At 42.9% G+C, this 18,399-nt stretch overlaps 3 protein-coding genes across 17 annotated transcripts in view; 1 reads left to right on the forward strand and 2 right to left on the reverse strand.

Annotated features, from left to right (window-relative positions):
* The window catches only part of LIG3 (DNA ligase 3), a 51,723-nt gene extending 43,001 nt beyond the window's left edge, over positions 1-8,722 (reverse strand). For all 5 annotated transcript variants that reach the window (XR_014820261.1, XR_014820265.1, XM_021066161.2 and 2 more), the window contains exon 1: positions 7,411-8,722. The gene's annotated coding sequence lies outside the window, so the exon portion shown is untranslated. The remainder of the gene's footprint in view (positions 1-7,410) is intronic.
* ZNF830 (zinc finger protein 830) lies at positions 7,274-8,722 on the reverse strand. The gene has a single exon (XM_084985182.1). The coding sequence runs from the start codon at positions 8,681-8,683 to the stop codon at positions 7,580-7,582; it is 1,104 nt and encodes a 367-aa protein (XP_084841308.1). The 5' UTR covers positions 8,684-8,722; the 3' UTR covers positions 7,274-7,579.
* A 36-nt stretch (positions 8,723-8,758) lies between these two features.
* Positions 8,759-18,399, forward strand: part of CCT6B (chaperonin containing TCP1 subunit 6B) — a 277,630-nt gene continuing 267,989 nt past the window's right edge. For all 11 annotated transcript variants that reach the window (XM_084985137.1, XM_084985135.1, XM_084985138.1 and 8 more), the window contains exons 1-4: positions 8,759-8,996; positions 10,946-11,009; positions 11,720-11,854; positions 15,762-15,935. In XM_084985137.1, coding sequence (XP_084841263.1) covers positions 8,860-8,996; positions 10,946-11,009; positions 11,720-11,854; positions 15,762-15,935 — 510 coding nt within the window. In that variant the 5' untranslated portion in view covers positions 8,759-8,859. The remainder of the gene's footprint in view (positions 8,997-10,945; positions 11,010-11,719; positions 11,855-15,761; positions 15,936-18,399) is intronic.

Genomic DNA, 18,399 nt, shown 5'->3' on the forward strand with positions numbered 1-18,399 from the left:
AGAAAAAAAAAAGCATTCAAATTCCTGGTATCATACAGGCTATTAAACTCTCAGTATTTATTCATTTTTTGCCTTTTAGGGCCGCACCTGCGGCATATGGAAGTTCCCAGGCTAGGGGTGGAATCTGAACTGCAGCTGCCAGCCTAACCACAGCCAGAGCAATGCAGGATCTGAGCTGCGTCTGTGACCTATATCACAGCTCATAGTAACCCCAGACCCTTAACCCGCTGAGTGAGGCCAGAGATTGAACCCAAGACCTCATGGATACTACTCAGGTTTGTTACCGTTGAGCCATGACGGGAACTCCCTAGACTCTCAGTATTTAAAAAGCCAGGGGTTCCACGGTGGCTCATCAGATTAAGGATCCTGCTGTGACAGGGGTTTGATATCTGGCCTGAGAATTTCTGCATGCCAAGCTCCCCTGCCAAAAAAAAGCAATCTAGCATCATCTAGCCACCCTTCCTACCCATATACATATTTACAAAATACCCCTGCACAACATTCAGCCAAGTAGCTAGCCAACTGGTGCATCCTTAGCAGGAAACATACTACTTCCATTAAGACCTTTCATTCTGTCTTCATTAGAAAGTGTTTTTTTTTCCTCATAGCCAATTTTTATATGTATTTATATTAAGTATTTATGTATAAAAATGAAAAATATACTTACATAAAAATATATGTAAAAAAGCATATATAAAAACACACATATAAACAAAAAGGACAGTGTTTAGAGTGAAAGGGGGCACTACTCATAATTACACCAGACAACTGGGATTATCCTGGGCAAACCTTACAAGTAAAAGTGATGCTCTTTTAGCCATCTCTTTCTCCAGAACAGTTGACACAATGGTAAAATTAAGGATTTAGAGTTAAATCTAAAAAAAAAAAAAAAAAAAAAAAAAAAACCCTTTTGCTCTAATCCCCTTATTTTAAAGAGGGAACTAAAGAATATTAAATTAGCCTACGATTAAGTTAAGATCATGGGGCAGGGTTAGACCAGATACTACTAGTAGAAATACTTTCATTGCTTTATTTTTATAAACTTCAGTTTATAACCCCCTTTCACATGCTTGCATCATTAAGTCTCTTGCCACATACCCATGGGGTCATTTTATAGTACAGCAAACTAAGTTTCAGAGAGGCGACTTGCCCAAGATCACCAGACATTAAAAAGTAGAATGGGTTTCTCTAAAAAGCAGAGTGGGAACATGAATATGTCTTTTGTTTTCTCTTGCCAATTCCCCGATCTTTCCACTGCTCCATACTAATCTATTGTTACATTACAGGTTTTCAGGTTAACTTATACTCTTTTTCCTGCAACTTTAATTCCATAGTATCTTATTTTGTTCCCTGGTGTGTAAGTACTAGTCATTACTTTCATCATTAGATGATATAAATGTGAAAGCATTTTGAAAATTGTAAGGCACTGGACAAACGAGTATTTGAAGGCTAGTTAGGAGATGAGTAATTTTTTTCCAAGAGGGGAACTGTATTCAATTGGTAAGTGAATTGGGTGAGAAGAGTACCTTTGCAGTATTTATAATAATTCTGGTACACAGTCATACCTCATTTTATTGCACTTTGTACTGTTGCATTTTTTTTTGGCCACACTCGTGGCATATGGAAGTTCTTGGGACAGGGACTGAACCTGCACCACAGCCGCAACCTGTGCCAGTGCCAGATTCTTAACCTGATGTGCCAGCTAGGAGCTCCCACTTTTATTTATTTATTTTTAACAAATTGAAGGACTGTGGCAACCCTGCATAGAGCAAGTCTCAGGGCCATTTTTCCCAACAGCATCTGCTCACTTTGTGTCTCTGTCACATCTTGCTAATCCTCACAATATTCCAATCTTTTCCTTTATTATATTTGTTATGGTCATCTATGATCAGTGATCTTTGGTATTACTATGATTCACTGAAGGCTCTGATAATGGTTACCATTTTCTAGCAAGAATTTTTTTTTTAGGATCGCACTTGTGGCATAATGGAAGTGCCTGGGCTAGAGGTCGAATTGTCTAGCAATAATTTTTTTTTTTTTTTTTTTTTGGTCTTTTATCCTTTTAGGGCCACACTTGCAGCATATGGAGGTTCCCAGGCTAGGGGTCTAGTCGGAGCTGTAGCTGCTGGCCTATGCCAGAGCCACAGCAACACCAGATCTGAGCCACATCTGCGATCTACACCACAGCTCACATCAATGCCGGATCCTTAATCCACTGAGCAACGCCAGGGATCGAACCTGCAACCTCATGGTTCCTAGTTGGATTCGTTTCTGCTGGGCCACAACGGGAACTCCTCTAGCAAGAATTTTTAAATTAAGGTATATACATTTTTTTTTTTCAAGACATAATGCTATTACACACTTAATAGACTGTAGTATAGTGTAAACAACTTCTGTGCCCTGGAAAACCAAATTATTTGCGTGGTGTGCTGTACTGCAACATTCTCTTTATTGTAGTGGTCTGGAACAGAACCTACAATATCTTTCGAGGTGTGCCTGTAAATGTTGGCTGAACTAGGGAGGTCTCCAGAAAGAGAACAAGTAACAAGAAGAAACCCTTGGGACCAATTCTTATTGGGAACATTGCTGCTACTCACAGTCTAGTGCCAAAACCTACTTCACCCAGCTCTAAGAGGTATGAAGGAGCTCTCCAAGGTATGGATGATCAAGAGAGATCCAACAATCCCTATAGTCCTCTACACCAATCTCAAATCCAACAAAGTTTCGCTAGATTTTGGCCAGGGCCCCATCCCTCGTCCTGTGGGATACAGAGCAGTGGGAGATTTTGAGAGGTTTTTGGTCCTCTTAAAAACCCAATGGGAGGAGTTCCTGTCGTGACTTAGTGGTTAATGAATCCGACTAGGAACCATGAGGTTGTGGGTTTGATCCCTGGCCTTGCTCAGTGGGTTAAGGATCTGGCGTTGCCATGAGCTGTGCTGTAGGGCAGACATGGCTTGGATCCCTCATTGGTGTGGCTGTGGTGTAAGCCAGCAGCTACAGCTCCGATTAGACCCCTAGCCTGGGAACCTCCATATGCTGTGGGTGCGGCCCTAGAAAAGGCAGAAAGTCAAAAAAACCCCAAAAAACAAAAAACCAATGGGAGGTGTTTTTGTTTTTGATCTTTTTAGGATTGCACCCAAAGCATATGGAGGTTCCCAGGCTACAGGTCAAATCAGAGTTGCAGCCTCTGTCCTACACCACAGCCACACCAACTTGGGATCTGAGCTGCGTCCGTGACCTACACCACAGCTCACGGCAATGCCAGATCCTTAACCCACTGAGCAAGACCAGGGATCAAACCTGCATCCTCATGGATACTAGTCAGATTCATTTCCGCTGAGCCACGAAGGGAACTCCAGCAGTTTTGTTTTGTTTTTTTTTTGGCTGCACCCAGAGAATGAGGAGGTTCCTGGGTCAGGGACTGAATCTGCGACATAGTAGTGACAATGCCAGATCTTTAACCACTAGGCCATCAGGGAGCTCCTTTAAACTTTTTTTTTTTTTTTGGTCTTTTTGCCATTTCTTGGGCCGCTCCTGCGGCATATGGAGATTCCCAGGCTAGGGGTCTAATCAGAGCTGTAGCTGCCGGCCTACACCAGCGCCACAGCAACGCGGGATCTGAGCTGCATCTGCAACCTACACCACAGCCACACCAACTCAGGATCTGAGCTGCGTCTGTAACCTTCACCACAGCTCACAGCAACGCCAGATCCTTAACCCACTGAGCAAGGCCAGGGATCAATCCCGCAACCTCATGGTTCCTAGTAGGATTCGCTAACCACTGAACCATGACGGGAACTCCTTTAAACTCTTCTTTAACTGTGTTACGATTAAGGACTCAACAACCTTAAGGATACTCAACTTAGTGAAGGTTCCAACTTCTCAGAGCATGGCATTCAAGGACCTCCACAACAGCTTGTAACCTATTGTAACCTACCCTTTCAACTGTAACTCCCATTGTTGTCAGGAATAAACACTGCTCTAGTTAAACTGGACTGCTCACTGCTTCCTGGGCATGTTTTATTTTTCCACCTGGACACCATTTTCTTAAACCTGCACTATCCTGTATGGTCGCCGCCGTTAGTCACATATGACTAGTGGGTACTTAAGATGTGGCCAGTACACATTGAGATGTGCTGTTAGATACACCCAGGTTCAAAATACATTTCCACAGGAACCCAAAACATGTAATACATTTCATTCATATTCAAATATTGGTTACATACTGAAATGTTAATATCTTTGATATACTGCATTAAAATACATTAGAACTAATTTCACATTTTTTACTTTTTCATGTGGTTATTAGAAAATTTAAAATATGCATGAGGCTTGTATTATACATATATATTATATATGTATATTTATACACACACATACACATCTAATATATATTGTCTTTTTAGGGCTCTACCCACAGCACATAGAAGTTTCCAGGCTACGGGATGAATTGGAGCTGCAGCTGATGGCCTACACCACAGCTACAGCAACACTGGATCCAAGCTACATCTGTGACCTACATCACAGCTCATGGCAACGCTGGATCCTTAACCCACTGAGCAAGGCCAGGGACCGAACCCACATCCTCATGGATACTAGTTGGTTTTGCTACTGCTGAGCCACAAGAGAAACTCCTTGCATTACATTTTCAACGTACAGTGCTCCGCTAAATCATTAGCCTCGCCTCTTAGGCCCTCGTAGAAGTGGGCCCACCACTCTAGCCCTCCTCTGTACTTTCTTACATCCTGAAATAATAAAATGATAAAATAGAGAAAACTTTGTGTGAGTTCACACATTTGATGCAGACATGCCCTTCACATTATGAAGCTAAAGTTGTTGCTGTTGCAGATCAGCTGGATAGCTCAAGAAAGTGGAGGCTTTCTGCCAAAGGCCAAATAATATACTCCGTAAGTGTTAGAAAACTTTTTTCCCTCTTTTTTTGGCTGCCCCGCAGCATATGGAGTTCCCCTGCAAGGGATCCGATATGAGCCACAGTTGTGACCTTTGCCACAACTTTGGCATCACTGGATCCTTTAACGCACTGTGGTTTGGGGACTGAAACTTCATCCTGGCGCTGCAGAGACAATGCCAGTTCCATTGCACCACAGGAGGAATGCCTAGATATCTTTGAAAGGCATCCACACTAGACAAAACCCAAACTCCTGAATTCCTTGTATATCTCCATTTTTTTTTTTTTTTTTTTTTTTGCCCGTGCCTGTGGCATGTGGAGTTCCCAGGCCAGGGATCTAACCTGTACCACAGTAGCAACCCAAGCTGCTGCCGTGACAACGCTGGATCCTTAACCTGATGGATCACAAGAGAGCTCCTCTATCTCTTGTTTTCCTTCACTTCTAATCACTGAAATGTTAGCTCTTCTGGTAAAATTCTTTAAATTCTATTACTTTTCTCTTAAGACAAATCTAATTAAAGTCCTAGTCACCCTGCTTTTAAATTGTAGTTTCCAAGTAGTCTCCCAGCTTCCTTCCTTCCCCCACCCATGTTCATCCCATCTGTATACTGCAACTAAAATAATAATCTTCCATAATTTTTTTTTTTGCTTTTTAGGGCCACACCCAAAGCATATGGAGGTTCCCAGGCTAGGGGTCTAATAGGAGCTAGAGCCCCCGGCCTACGCCAGAGCTACAGCAACTTGAGATCTGAGCCATATCTGTGACCTACACCACAGCTCACGACAACGGTGGATCCTTAACCCACTGAGTGAGGCCAGGGATTGAACCCACATCCTCATGGTTCCTGGTCAGATTCGTTTCTGCTGTGCCACGACGGGAACACCTCCATAATGTTTTTTTTGCTCAAAAACTTCCATTTTTTTTCCCACACTGCCTACATGGAGAATTCTTTCATTCAACATTCAAGGCTTTTACAGACCTTATCCCTGGGCTTAAAACCTGGGCTTTAGGGAAGTTAGACTGAGTTGTAAAGCACTTAGAACTCTATCTAGCTTATACTGTAAGAAAGTCTTAGCTATTATTACTACTGCTCATTCTTTATTCCTTTTTTCTTTTTTTTGTATTTTTAGGGCCGCACCCTCAGCATATGTTAGTTCTCAGGCTAGGGGTCGAATTGGAGCTGCAGCTGCTGGCCTACACCACAGCCACACGTTTGTGACCTACACCACAATTTGTGGCAACACTGGATCCTTAATCTATTGATTGAGGCCAGGGATCAGATTCGCATCCTCATAGATACTAGTCGGGTTCTTAACCAGCTAAACAATGACAAGAACTCCTGCTCACGTTTATTCTAATGCGCTGTATGCATGCCTATCCCTGGAACACTGCTCATTTCTTTTTCTTATTTGAATACCTCTATCTCCAAAGGGAGGAGTGATTTCAATTTCATGATCGATGATCAGCATAAGCGATTTCAATTATCAATGATCAGCACAAGTGTTACCAGAGAAACAACTTAATGCCACCTTCCTACAATTTATAAAACCTGTTAATTCTGAATGCTAATTTACCAAAATATGTAATCATAAAATTTAAGACTAGATGGGATACAAATAAAAGGTGGCATTTCTTTTATGCAATAGATAGTAAACTTATGAAATTGTCACTTGAAGAAAAAAACAAAGCCTAGAAATATATAAATGGGTTCTGAATGTAGAGCAATGTCATGCCAACTCTGGCCTTATTAGAATAACCTGGGAGGCCTTCAATTTGATACATATGTCTCAGCCCTGCTCCAGATTTACTCAATCTCTCCAAATGTAGGGCTTGGGCACATGAATTTTTTAAAAAGCTTCATAGGTGATTCACCGTGCACTTTTTTGAGGGGGCTAGGCCTGCGGCATGTGGAAGTCCCAGAACCAGGGATCAAAGCCACGCCACAGCAGTAACCTGAGCTGATGCAGTGACATCTGCCCTATTCTTAACCCACTGCATCACAAGGGAACTCCCTCACGTGCACTTTAAAAAAAAGTTTTGTATGAGATCTACACATGTACCTACATCTGAAAAGCACTGGTTCAATAAAGAGAAACTCTGGGTTAAGGAGGTTAGTCATATTTGGCATGTATCTTTCACCATGTTCTCCTGGAATATGGTTTCGAAATGGAATATGTGGAGAACTGATTAGCCTTGAATAACATGTATTATGAATAGTGTTCTTAAACAGTCCCCCCAACCCTCTTGAGTTAGATTTAGGGAGTCAGAAAAGAAAAAGCCATATCCACCTCAGATGCCACACCTGGTTTTCATCTAAAAGCTTGTCCATTGGTCTGACTTCTATTAATTTACAAACTTCAAAGCAGAATTAAGTAAATATATATTTAACTATGTACAGTATCTACAGCTTACAGCTTTTACAACTCAAACTTTAGATCTGTGTGTGAAAAAGTGGGCGTTTTAGTATATAATACTTTAAAAACTTCAAAAACACTTTTACCTCAAAAATATTTTACACCAGTTTTCCAAAGCGGTATCTTCACAGGCTCCTTGTATCTCAACAACCCAGTTAGGTCACCAAATCTCTAGGCATGGAGTAAACGTTACATTGAGAGACGGCACTTTTTATACAATCGTAGAGGGTGTAGAAATCTTGCGTCTGTGAAATCCTATAACAAAGCCCCTTTCACCCGCCAATCCTGAGACAATAAATCCTGTAGCTCTCCCTCATCATCGCTGTCAACATTCTCCTCTTCCTTTTTCTGCAATTCTTTAATGGTCAGCACCTCTTTAAGCTTATTTTTTATTTCATCCTGGCGATTCCGCAGCTTTTCCACCCGACGGTAGCACTCTATCTGCTCATCGATCTCTCCAATCTGCCGGTCCAACCGTCCCTCCTCATCCTCTTCAGCAACTATGGCTTCGGAAATAGTGTTCACCTGTCTCATGGCTTTTTGAAATTCGTCCCACTCTTTGTCCATCTGATCCTTTGGGGCGTCAACCTTTCGTACCCTCGCATCTATCTCAGGGTCGTCAAAAAACCCTTCCGGTAATGCTTCGGCAGTGTTTTCTCTCCTTTCCACTACTTTTTCATGTATCTCTGCTTTCTCAATTGACCCCGAATGAGGAATTAAAGGGGCCTTGGGAGGATTTGTATCTGAAAAGCCGCTTGGCAGCCGACTACCACTTGCCTCCCGCGAGGAGGGAAGTGAGTGTTCCTTGCTCGGTACGTTGGACGGCTGCTTACTGGCATCCCCTTTCTTCCCTTCTCCTCCTCCTCCCTGCCCCTCTTCCTCCTCCTCCTCTTCCTCATCTTCATAATCAGGGAGTAAACCGAGTCCCGAAGACTTACTGAGGGTCGTTCTAGTGGATTCCTTTCCGGTTTTGTCAAAGTTGGTGGGCAAGGCGGAAGTGGAGGGCTGTACCTGAGGCACCGGAGAGGCCTTCACTCTTTTGGCATCTTGGCTCTCTGCATCTGGTGCCTTCCTCTTGGCGGACGGACCCTGGGTGGCCTCCTTCGCGCCTTTCAGCTCGGCCACTTTCTCTCGGTGCTGCTTTCCGAGGACGTGAGTCTGCCACAGGAGCTCGCTCTTAACCGGGGTGTTACACAGGGCACAACTCAGCTGCCCCAAACGGTTGTACTTCGCGAATGGAGATTCTATCCGTTTTCGGTTGGTGCTCAGACGCTGCTTCTCTTTCATCAACCTCCGCAATTCGTCCTGATTCACCACTCGCTTCCCGGCCGAAGGCCGAGCAGACGCGGAGGACGCCATCTTCGCGGCCGGACCCGAGGCGATTCTGGCTTCCGTCCCGGCGATGCCTGATAACGTCACTTCCTGTTGGATCGCGGGTTGGCTGAGGCTCCGGAGCGTGGGCCGTGGCGCACGGGTTTCCCTCAGACTCGAGGCAGAGGCAGCTTTTGTTGGCGTGTACGCTGCTGCAGGTGGCCATGGCCGCGATAAAGGCCGTAAACGCCAAAGCTGAGGTGGCGCGGGCACAGGCAGCTTTAGCTGTCAATATATGCGCCGCCCGAGGGCTGCAGGATGTGCTGCGGACCAACTTAGGCCCTAAGGGCACCATGAAAATGTGAGGCGGCGGTTGGAGCGGCGGTTAGGGCGTTGGGGATTTGTTGGGTGTCGCGACGCGCTCTGCGTTGGACGTTCCGCGAAGAGATTGGAGCGATGTGCACGCGCTTGTGGGCCTGTTTTCCCTCGTTCGGCATTTCTGCCTTGAGCTGTCTAGCCTGGCGGAGAAGAACTTTTCCCCGAGGAAAGGGCCCTCTAGTGAAGCTGTCATACCTACCCCCTTCCTGCCCCCCAACTTGTTGTTGAGGTTCATATGCAACTAGAAAGTTAGTTCATTTAGTGTCTCATATGAAACATAGGCCCTCTAACTCCCCTGTTCTTTATTATGCCCTTAGTTTGGATTTTGTTTGGCATTGTGTTGTAGTGGAGACGGCATGGGCTTTAGAGCCTGGCAGGCTTGGGTTCGGATCCAAGTTCCCCTTCTAGCTATGCAAGATCAAGTTCTGTCAATTTTGGCTGTGAGTCCTTGAGCAAGTTGTACGCTCTGTACCAGCGCTTCATCATAGCCATCCTTTGAGCCTGTGTTTACCTAGGACCGGTATTTAGAAGAGAGAGAAAGTGACTGGTGAGGGAAAAAAGGTGTAAGAGGAGAGAGGTACAGTTTCAGAGGAATGAGCAAAATAAAATTAGCGGTGAAAGAGGGCATTTATTCTAACTGGGATGCTGGGAATGAGATGTTTAAGACACGGTTTCTGATCTTAAGGAGTTCTAGTAGAGATGAATGTGCTAAATATATATATGGGAAGGGACTGATTACTGATGGCAGAAGGGAAAAGGAAAAGCTTCTCAAATAACAGGATTTTTCATCAGAGTCCTGCAAGATGAGTTAAGAGTTCACAGGTTGGGGAAGGGAGTAAAGGCCTTCTAGATAGAATAACTTCAGGAACAAGAAAGCCCAGTGGTGTAGATCCAACAGAAACAAAACTGAACATGTTATGTTAAGGGAACCACAAGATTTTCCCACAAGATCTCATTTGGTAGAAGAGGTAGTGAAAAATAGACATTATCCAGACTGGGAAAGGTAAACTATATCATTGCTAAATAGTTTGGATTTTACCTTGAAGGTGATGGAGAACATGAAAATTATGGTAGGGGTGTTTGTTTTGTTTTGTTTTGGCCTCACCCAGTGGCATGTGGAACTTCCCAGGCCAGAGATTGAACCCATACCACCCCAGTGACCCAAGCTGCTGCACTGAAATAATGGATCCTTAATCTGCTGCACCACAAGGGAGCTCCATGGAAGCTCCCCCCTTTTTTTTTTTCTTTTTTGGTAGCACCCACAGCATATGGAAGTTCCTGGGCCAGGGATAGAATCTGAGCCACAGCCGTGGCAATGCTGGATCCTTAACCCACTGGGCCACGGTGGAACTGCTCCATGGAAGGATTTTTGATCAGGGATCTGATTGAATTATATTGCCTCCTAGAAAGATAAATGCAATGTGGAGGGTAGATTCAAATACAGAGGTATCAGGATGCTAAGTAGTCTAGACAAGTGATGATGATGACAGTGAAAATAAACAGGAAGGGGTAGATTCAAGAGACATTTAGGTTGTAGAATTGACAGAACTTGATCATCTAATGAATGTGAGGGATGAGGGAAAAAACTTAGTTGAGTGGATGAGTGCTAACATTTCATGAAAAAAAGAAACCCGCAGAAAAGTCACAAATTTGTGGTTCATAGATTTCCAGGCATTCTTCCAAGTACCAAACCACTATTTATAACTCATCCACTACTCATCCTTAAACATGTAAATGTTCCATTTGAAATGAAATTGCCCTAGCAGTCCATCTGGGGAGAAGTGATTCCAGGGGTTGTAAACGGTGGTATCATTGTGGTATCTATCCCCCCACCCTGTGGAATGACGTTTTACTTGTGTTAAGGGGAGTGGAGTGGCAAGCACTGGAGACTGTCTTGCCATGTGATGTTAATAATCCTTGTTTTCTGAACAGGCTTGTTTCTGGTGCTGGAGACATCAAGCTCACCAAAGATGGCAATGTGCTGCTCCATGAGATGGTGAGCGGGTGCTGCTGACTTAATAAACCTTAATAAGCCTTAATTGAAAACATTGTGCAAATTGTATGTCTTTATATGTTATTTATTTATTTATTTTTGGCCGTACCTGCGTCATGGGGCAAGTTTCTGGGCTAGGGGTTGAACCTGAGCCGCAGCAGTGACAATGCTGAATCCTTAACCACTAGGCAACCAGGGAACTCCCAATTTGTGTATCTTTAAACTGAGGCTGCCCGCTAAATACTGCAGTCATGCGATATACTTGTTAGATTAAACCTTAGGGGAAAAAAAGTCTATTGACTGCTTTCAAATCTTTGTATAGTACACATATATAATAGCTTAGGGATACTTCCAAATTAGTTACATCTTTTAAAGGCACTGTGTTATGTTCTTTGTAATCATGGGGAAAAAAATCCTTTGCAATTTTAGTAAATATATTCATCTTCCAGATTGAAGGATTTAATCTTATTTTGGAAATGTCAATGCTTTCCGAAGCAAAGACTCTTTTACAAAATGTTCAAACCTCATTAATTCTCAGTTTTTAACTTCTGGTTTTGACATTTATTATGTATGATAATATAAAGCTTATGAACTTAGAGAACGAAGCTTATTTCATTTCTTAATTTTACTTTTGACCCTTAGGTTATTTTGTTTTTGGTGGACTATATCTTTATCTCATTCTCTCCCTTATTTTAATCCGTTGCTTTTTTCAGCAAATTCAACATCCAACAGCTTCTTTGATAGCAAAAGTAGCAACAGCCCAGGATGACATTACAGGAGATGGTACTACTTCAAATGTTCTGATTATTGGAGAGTTGCTAAAACAAGCGGATCTTTACATTTCTGAGGTATTAGAACTTAGAATAGAATTCGCATTCATGTGGTACTTTATTTTGAATAGCGACTTATTTATTTTTTGCTAGTAGAATGGTTTAACTTTAGAGGGCAAAATTTAACTTTTATCAAGATATTTTTGAATGGCTAGGCAATGAAGTCTATTGTATAGCACAGGGAATTCTGTTCAGTCTCTCTCTCCTTTTTTTTTTTGCTTTTTTTGGGCTGCACCCTCGGCATATGGAAGTTCCAAGGCTAGGGGTCGAATCAGAGCTGCAACTGCCAGCCCACGCCACAGCCACGCTAGATCCAAGCCACACCTGTGACCTATACCATAGCTTATAGCAGCTTCGGATCCTTTAACCCACTGAGCAAGGCCAGGGATCAAACCTGAGTCCTCATAGATGCTAGTCAGATTTGTTACCCTTTAGCCATAAGGGGAACTCCCTGTCCAATCTCCTGTAATAGAGCGTGATGGAAGATAATATGAGAAAAAGAATGTGTATGTATGTATGACTGGGTCACTTTGCTGAACAGCAGAAATTGGCACATTGTAAATCAACTATACTTTAATTAAAAAGAGGTGTTAGGAGTTCCCGTTGTGGTGCAGTGGTTAACGAATCCGACTAGGAACCATGAGGTTGCGGGTTCGGTCCCTGCCCTTGCTCAGTGGGTTAACGATCTGGCGTTGCTGTGAGCTGTGGTGTAGGTTGCAGACGCGGCCGCGTTGCTGTGGCTCTGGCGTAGGCCAGTGGCTACAGCTCCAATTCGACCCCTAGCCCGGGAACCTCCATATGCTGCGGGAGCGGCCCAAAGAAATAGCAAAAAGACAAAAAAAAAAAAAAAAAAGGTGTTAAAAACTTGGAAAAAAGATATTTTTGGACAGTTATAAATGGAAATAATGGACTTTTTTTAAACCAAAATAATAGTGTTTATTGAAATTATATACCTCTTTTTAAAACAAAATATTTGAGATATATAAAAAGTTAAAAAAATAAGCCATGTACCCATGACTAATAATCTAAAAAAAAAAAGACATCAGTGATAAAACCAGTTTATGCACCTTTTAAAAAATAACTGGAGAAAAATTATTGAAGGTCTTCCACATTGTGAATTTATCTACCTTCTTAGTTTGATTTCCCTTTATAAACTACTCTAGCCAGATTCATCTGTTCATTGGGCTCTGAAATCATTGCACATATTTCTATCTCCATGCCTTTGTTAAATCTGTGTTCTTTTTATTACTTATCTATCTTTTCTAATTAAGTAGTTGAATTTTTGCTCTCTTTCAGAGATAATTTTAGCCAAGCATAATCTAATCAGTGTTAAAGTTATTACTTCTTTGTGTTTCATTTAGTATTGGGAATTATCTATTAATTCAGTACCTGCTACTTATCTCAGGATGTCTCTTTTTTTCCGGTGTTGCTCATGGCATGCAGAAGTTCCTGAGCCAGGGGTGGAACCTGTGCTACAGCAGCAACCCTAGCCACTGTAGTGACAACACCAGATCCTTAACCTGCTGTGCCACAGGGGATTCCATTCTCAGGACGTTTTTTTTATAAACAGTAGAGACTTGACTAAAAATCTCTAAACAACAGAAAAAAAATTATGTCCTACCCAGGTCCTTTCTGTCTCTTAGGTCTTCTATTTATTTATTTTTGTTCGTATGTATGTATTTTTAGGGCTGCACCTGCAGCATATGGAAGTTCCCAGGCTAGGGGTCAAATTGGAGCTGCAGCTGCCAGCCTACCCCACAGCTGTAGCAACAGCAGATCCTAGCTGCAGCTGCGACTTACACCACAGCTGTGGCAACGCTGGATCCTTAACCCACTGAGCAAGGCCAGGGATTGAACCTGAATCCTCATGGATAGTCAGGTTCTTAACCCATTGAGCCACAATGGGAACTCCAAGCTCTTCCATTTATAATGCTGTTTCATCGTGGCCTTATTTCCATCCGGAATGAAAGAGTGTCAGAAGAAAGTTAGTGCACCCCTTACTAACTCTCAGCTGGAGAGGGCAAGACAACCGTTCACCCAGCCATGGTTTATAAATCCTTCCTTTATATGATTGACCCAACTTTGGTCCTATGTCCATTCCAAACCAATGACAGTTTTTAGGGAAACTGTCTTAATCTAATCAGGATCTGAGCTTCCTCTGAAGCACTGAGGAAGAGAGATATGTACATTAAATTAGGGTCGGGCTAGGAAGAAAGAAGTTAGGGAAGATGGAGACGCTGATAGACACTAACATAGTTATGCAAGTGTGTGGCAGGGCAGTGCAGAACTCCGCACGGCGTAGGATAGGAAGAAACACTGAGGAGGGAGTGGTGTCCTCTGCTGGCCTGAGGTGGTCAGGAAGCACTCTGGAGGAAATAAGGCCCCGGGCTAAATCTTTAGGATGAGAAGGAGTGAGCCTGATGAAGGAGGAGGGAGTAAGGAGAACGGCCTTCCAGGCAGAGGGAATAACAGGAGCCAAGGCCCAGAGAGAAGTGTATGTGCAGAGACACAAGCAGTTTGGTGTTGGTGAGGTTTAAAGTGATGTGGATATTAGTGAATAGGCGTGTATTATATTAATCAAGAAGAATATTCCTATGAACATATTCATGAGTGAGGTGGTCAGACTGGCTTTTTTTTTTTTTTTTAATTATATGGTCGCACCTGCAGTGTTTCGAAGTTCCCTGGCCAGGGATTGAATCTGAGCTGCAGCTGAGACCTGCATCGCAGCTGTGGGAATACCTGATACTTTAATCTACTGTGCCATGGCAAGAACTCCTAGATTGGCCTTTTAAATATTTGGGGACGTTTTAAGGGAATCAAGACTGAATATTTTTTTTTCTTCTTTTTAAGACCACACCTGAGGCATGTGGAAGTTTCCAGGTTGAATTGGAGCTACAGCTGCTGGCCTATGCCACAGCCACAGCAACAGGGAATCCGAGTTGTGTCCATGACCCACACCGTAGCTCAAAGCAAAGCCTGATCCTTAACCCACTGAATGAGGCCAGGAATCAAACCCGCATCATGGATACTAGTTGGATTCATTTCTGCTGTGCCACAGTGGTATCTCCAAGATTTTCCTTTTAAAAAAATTTTAAAATTAAATTTTTTTTTCCTTTTTATGGCTGCACCTGCAGCACACGGGAGTTCCCAGACTAGGGATCAATCAGAGCTTTGAGTCTTCATCCTCACACAGACAACGTCAGGTGTCTTAACCTGCTGAGCCACAGCTTGAACTCCAGGACTGAAGATTTTCATAGCAGTCTGGGTGAGAAGGTGTGAGGTCCTAGTCTGAGGAAATGCTTTGAAGATGGTTAATAACATAGGCTCTGGCATCTAGCCTTGTGAGTTTAAATCCTCACTCCACCTTTTATTAGCCTGGTGATCTGAGCATTTAAGCCCAATTGCCTCATCTGTGAAACAGGAATGATAACACCCACTTTATTGTGTTGAGAGAACTAAAATAATAGATGTAAAGCCCTTAGAATAGTGCCTGGCACAAATGCTCAGTAAACGTCAACTTTATTTATTTATTTACTTTTAGGGCCCCACCTGTGGCATACAGAGGTTCCCAGGCTAGAGGTATAAGGGCAGGTACAGTTGCCAACCTGCACCACAGCCACAGCAACGCAAGATCTGAGCTGCATCTGCCACCTACACCACAGCTCATGGCCACACTGGATCCTTAACCCACTGAGCAAGGCCAGGGATCAAACCTACATCCTCATGGATACTAGTCAGATTCTTAACCCCCTGAGCAACAATGGTAACTCCCAGATTACTGTTATAAATTACATATACTTGTATATAGTGACATTGATGTGGGTAATATTACTTTTTTTTGGACATACCTATTAATAGGAAAGGATGATTATTTTCACTTTGAATGACTTACTTTATAATTTATAGATTTATGTTGCTATATTAGGGCCTGCACCCTAGGATAATAGCTGAAGGATTTGAAGCTGCAAAAATAAAGGCACTTGAAGTTTTGGACGAAGTTAAAATTAAAAAAGAGATGAAAAGAGAAATCCTCTTTGATGTGGCTAGAACATCTCTGCAAACTAAAGTTCATCCTGAACTGGCTAATGTATTAACAGAGGTATGTGGTTAAACTTTTGCATAACGAGTACAGCCTAATACATGGTGATCTTTTTTTTCCTATAAGATGATCAGCTATTGCATATGGTTATTTTGAACATATAATAAAATATAGAAAACATATGCGTATAGGCTTATTTATAAAGTAGATTTGATTCTTTAGAATAGTATATGAAATTTCACAAAGTGTAATATTAAACCTTCTTCTAAGGCTCAAGGTTTTTTTTTTTTTTGACTGGCCTGTGGCTTTTGGATCTCCTGGGCCAGGGATCAGATCTGAGCTGAGGTGTAAACTAAGCCTCAGCGTGGCAATGCCGATCCTTAGCCCACTGTCCCGGACAGGGGAACGAACCTGCGTCCTAGCACTCCTGAGTTGCTGCTGATCCCATTGCACCACAATGGGAGCTCCTTTAAGGCTTTTTTGACTTGAAAGTTGAGAGGGACTTGGCTGCCTGTGGATCATCCCCTGTGGAAGCCCTTGTGGTGATGTACTAGTCTCTTAAAGGTCCATATTTATTACATGAGGTAGGAGATATTGTTTTGGCCAAGTGCCTTGTAGTTATGGTTACCACTTTAATGAACATGATTGGTTGATCTGATAGATAATATTCACCTCTGCAAAATGTATGCTCATTTACTTCTAAAGGTAGAATATCAGGATAAGATTGGGTATTTGGGGAAGGTTTTTATCAGGTAGCTATAGTTTGATGATATCATCATTCCTCAGCTTTGGAATTTCTGAAATTCGAATATATTAGTTTATAAGGAATGATGAGTTCATCACAACCAAATTCACAAGACACAAGAATGCTATCTTACTAATTTACTTTGAGAAATATAAATACCAAATGGACGGGAACACCTAAGTTGTTTCTGGTCAATTTTCTTTTTTTTTTTTTTTTTTTTTTTTGTCTTTTGTCTTTTGTTGTTGTTGTTGTTGCTATTTCTTGGGCCGCTCCCGCGGCATATGGAGGTTCCCAGGCTAGGGGTCGAATCGGAGCTGTAGCCACCGGCCTACGCCAGAGCCACAGCAACGCGGGATCCAAGCTGCGTCTGCAACCTACACCACAGCTCACGGCAACGCCAGATCGTTAACCCACTGAGCAAGGGCGGGGACCGAACCCGCAACCTCGTGGTTCCTAGTCGGATTCGTTAACCACTGCGCCACGACGGGAACTCCGACTCTACGTAATTTCTATTTTTAAGAGTACATGTATTTAGTAGACCAGAATCCTCCTGCTATCTGTTAGGGGCCCCATTCTCTTTTGGAGTTATAGAAACACTAATACTCTTATTTTCCAGTGGTTTGTCATTATTCCCTTTAGGCACCCAACCCCAAAATCATATTATCACAGTAAACTTTTCCTAAGATAGTATTTTTTTTTTTTTTTTGCTTTGCTTACATTTTAGGATGGTTATACTATAGCACTTAATTTTTTTTTTGGTCTTTTTTTTTTGCTATTTCTTGGGCCCTCCCGTGGCATATGGAGGTTCCCAGGCTAGGGGTCGAATTCGAGCTGTAGCCACTGGTCTACACCAGAGCCACAGCAACGCGGGATCCAAGCTGCGTCTGCAGCCTACACCACAGCTCACAATAACGCCAGATCGTTAACCCACTGAGCAAGGGCGGGGACCGAACCCGCAACCTCATGGTTCCTAGTCGGATTCGTTAACCACTGCGCCACGACGGGGACTCCAGCACTTAATTTTTACAGTCAGTTATTTTCATATTTTTTTTTTCTCTTTTGGGTGCCCAGTGGCATATGGAGTTCCCAAGCCAGGGATCATATCCAATTCCTGGGATCCTTAACCCACTGTGCTGGGCCGGGGATTGAACCTCCATCCTGGTGCTGCAGAGACACTGCCAATCCCATTGTGCCACAGCAAGAACTCCTTATAATTACTTTCTGAGCTAAGCAATAGGCTGAGTTGTGCTGTGCTTCTCAAGTTGCATATCCCTGGGGATATTTGGCCGAATAAACGATACATGTCTTTCTGGAGTATCAGTTTTAGCTTTATGGTTTTGGGGAAAGCATTATTTTCACATTAAAGCAAACATGTGTATGTTATGGCATGACATGGAGACTTTTCATAGAAAACACAAAACTTTAAAATTTCCTGTTGTAGTTCCCGTTGTGGCTCAGAGGGTTAAGGCCCTGACACAGTATCCATGAGGATGCAGGCTCGATCCCTGGCCTCGCTCAGTGGGTATTGCCAAAAGCTGCGGTGTAGGTCACAGATGTGGCTTGGATCTGGCATTGCCAAGGCTGTGGTGTAGGCCTGCAGCTGCAGCTCTGATTCCACCCCTAGCCCGGGAACTGCCATATGCTGCAGGTGTGGCTCTTAAAATAAATAAATAAATAAATAAATAAAATTTCCTGTTGTTATAGCCAGCAGATTTGAGCTCTTTCCTTAGAGTACATTTCCTCCTTTTCCATTAAAGTGTCCTTTGGTGGAAAAGTTTG

The sequence above is a fragment of the Sus scrofa genome, chromosome 12 (genome assembly GCF_054392235.1).
Source record: "Sus scrofa isolate SSC_HxYL_T2T_F1_AM1 chromosome 12, Sscrofa_HxYL_maternal_Yorkshire_Landrace_v2.0, whole genome shotgun sequence".
Classification (NCBI taxonomy): domain Eukaryota; kingdom Metazoa; phylum Chordata; class Mammalia; order Artiodactyla; family Suidae; genus Sus; species Sus scrofa.

Excerpts from the sequence above, each read along its gene's own strand:
- ZNF830 (XM_084985182.1), bottom strand. The coding sequence starts at position 8,683 with ATGGCGTCCTCCGCGTCTGCTCGGCCTTCGGCCGGGAAGCGAGTGGTG.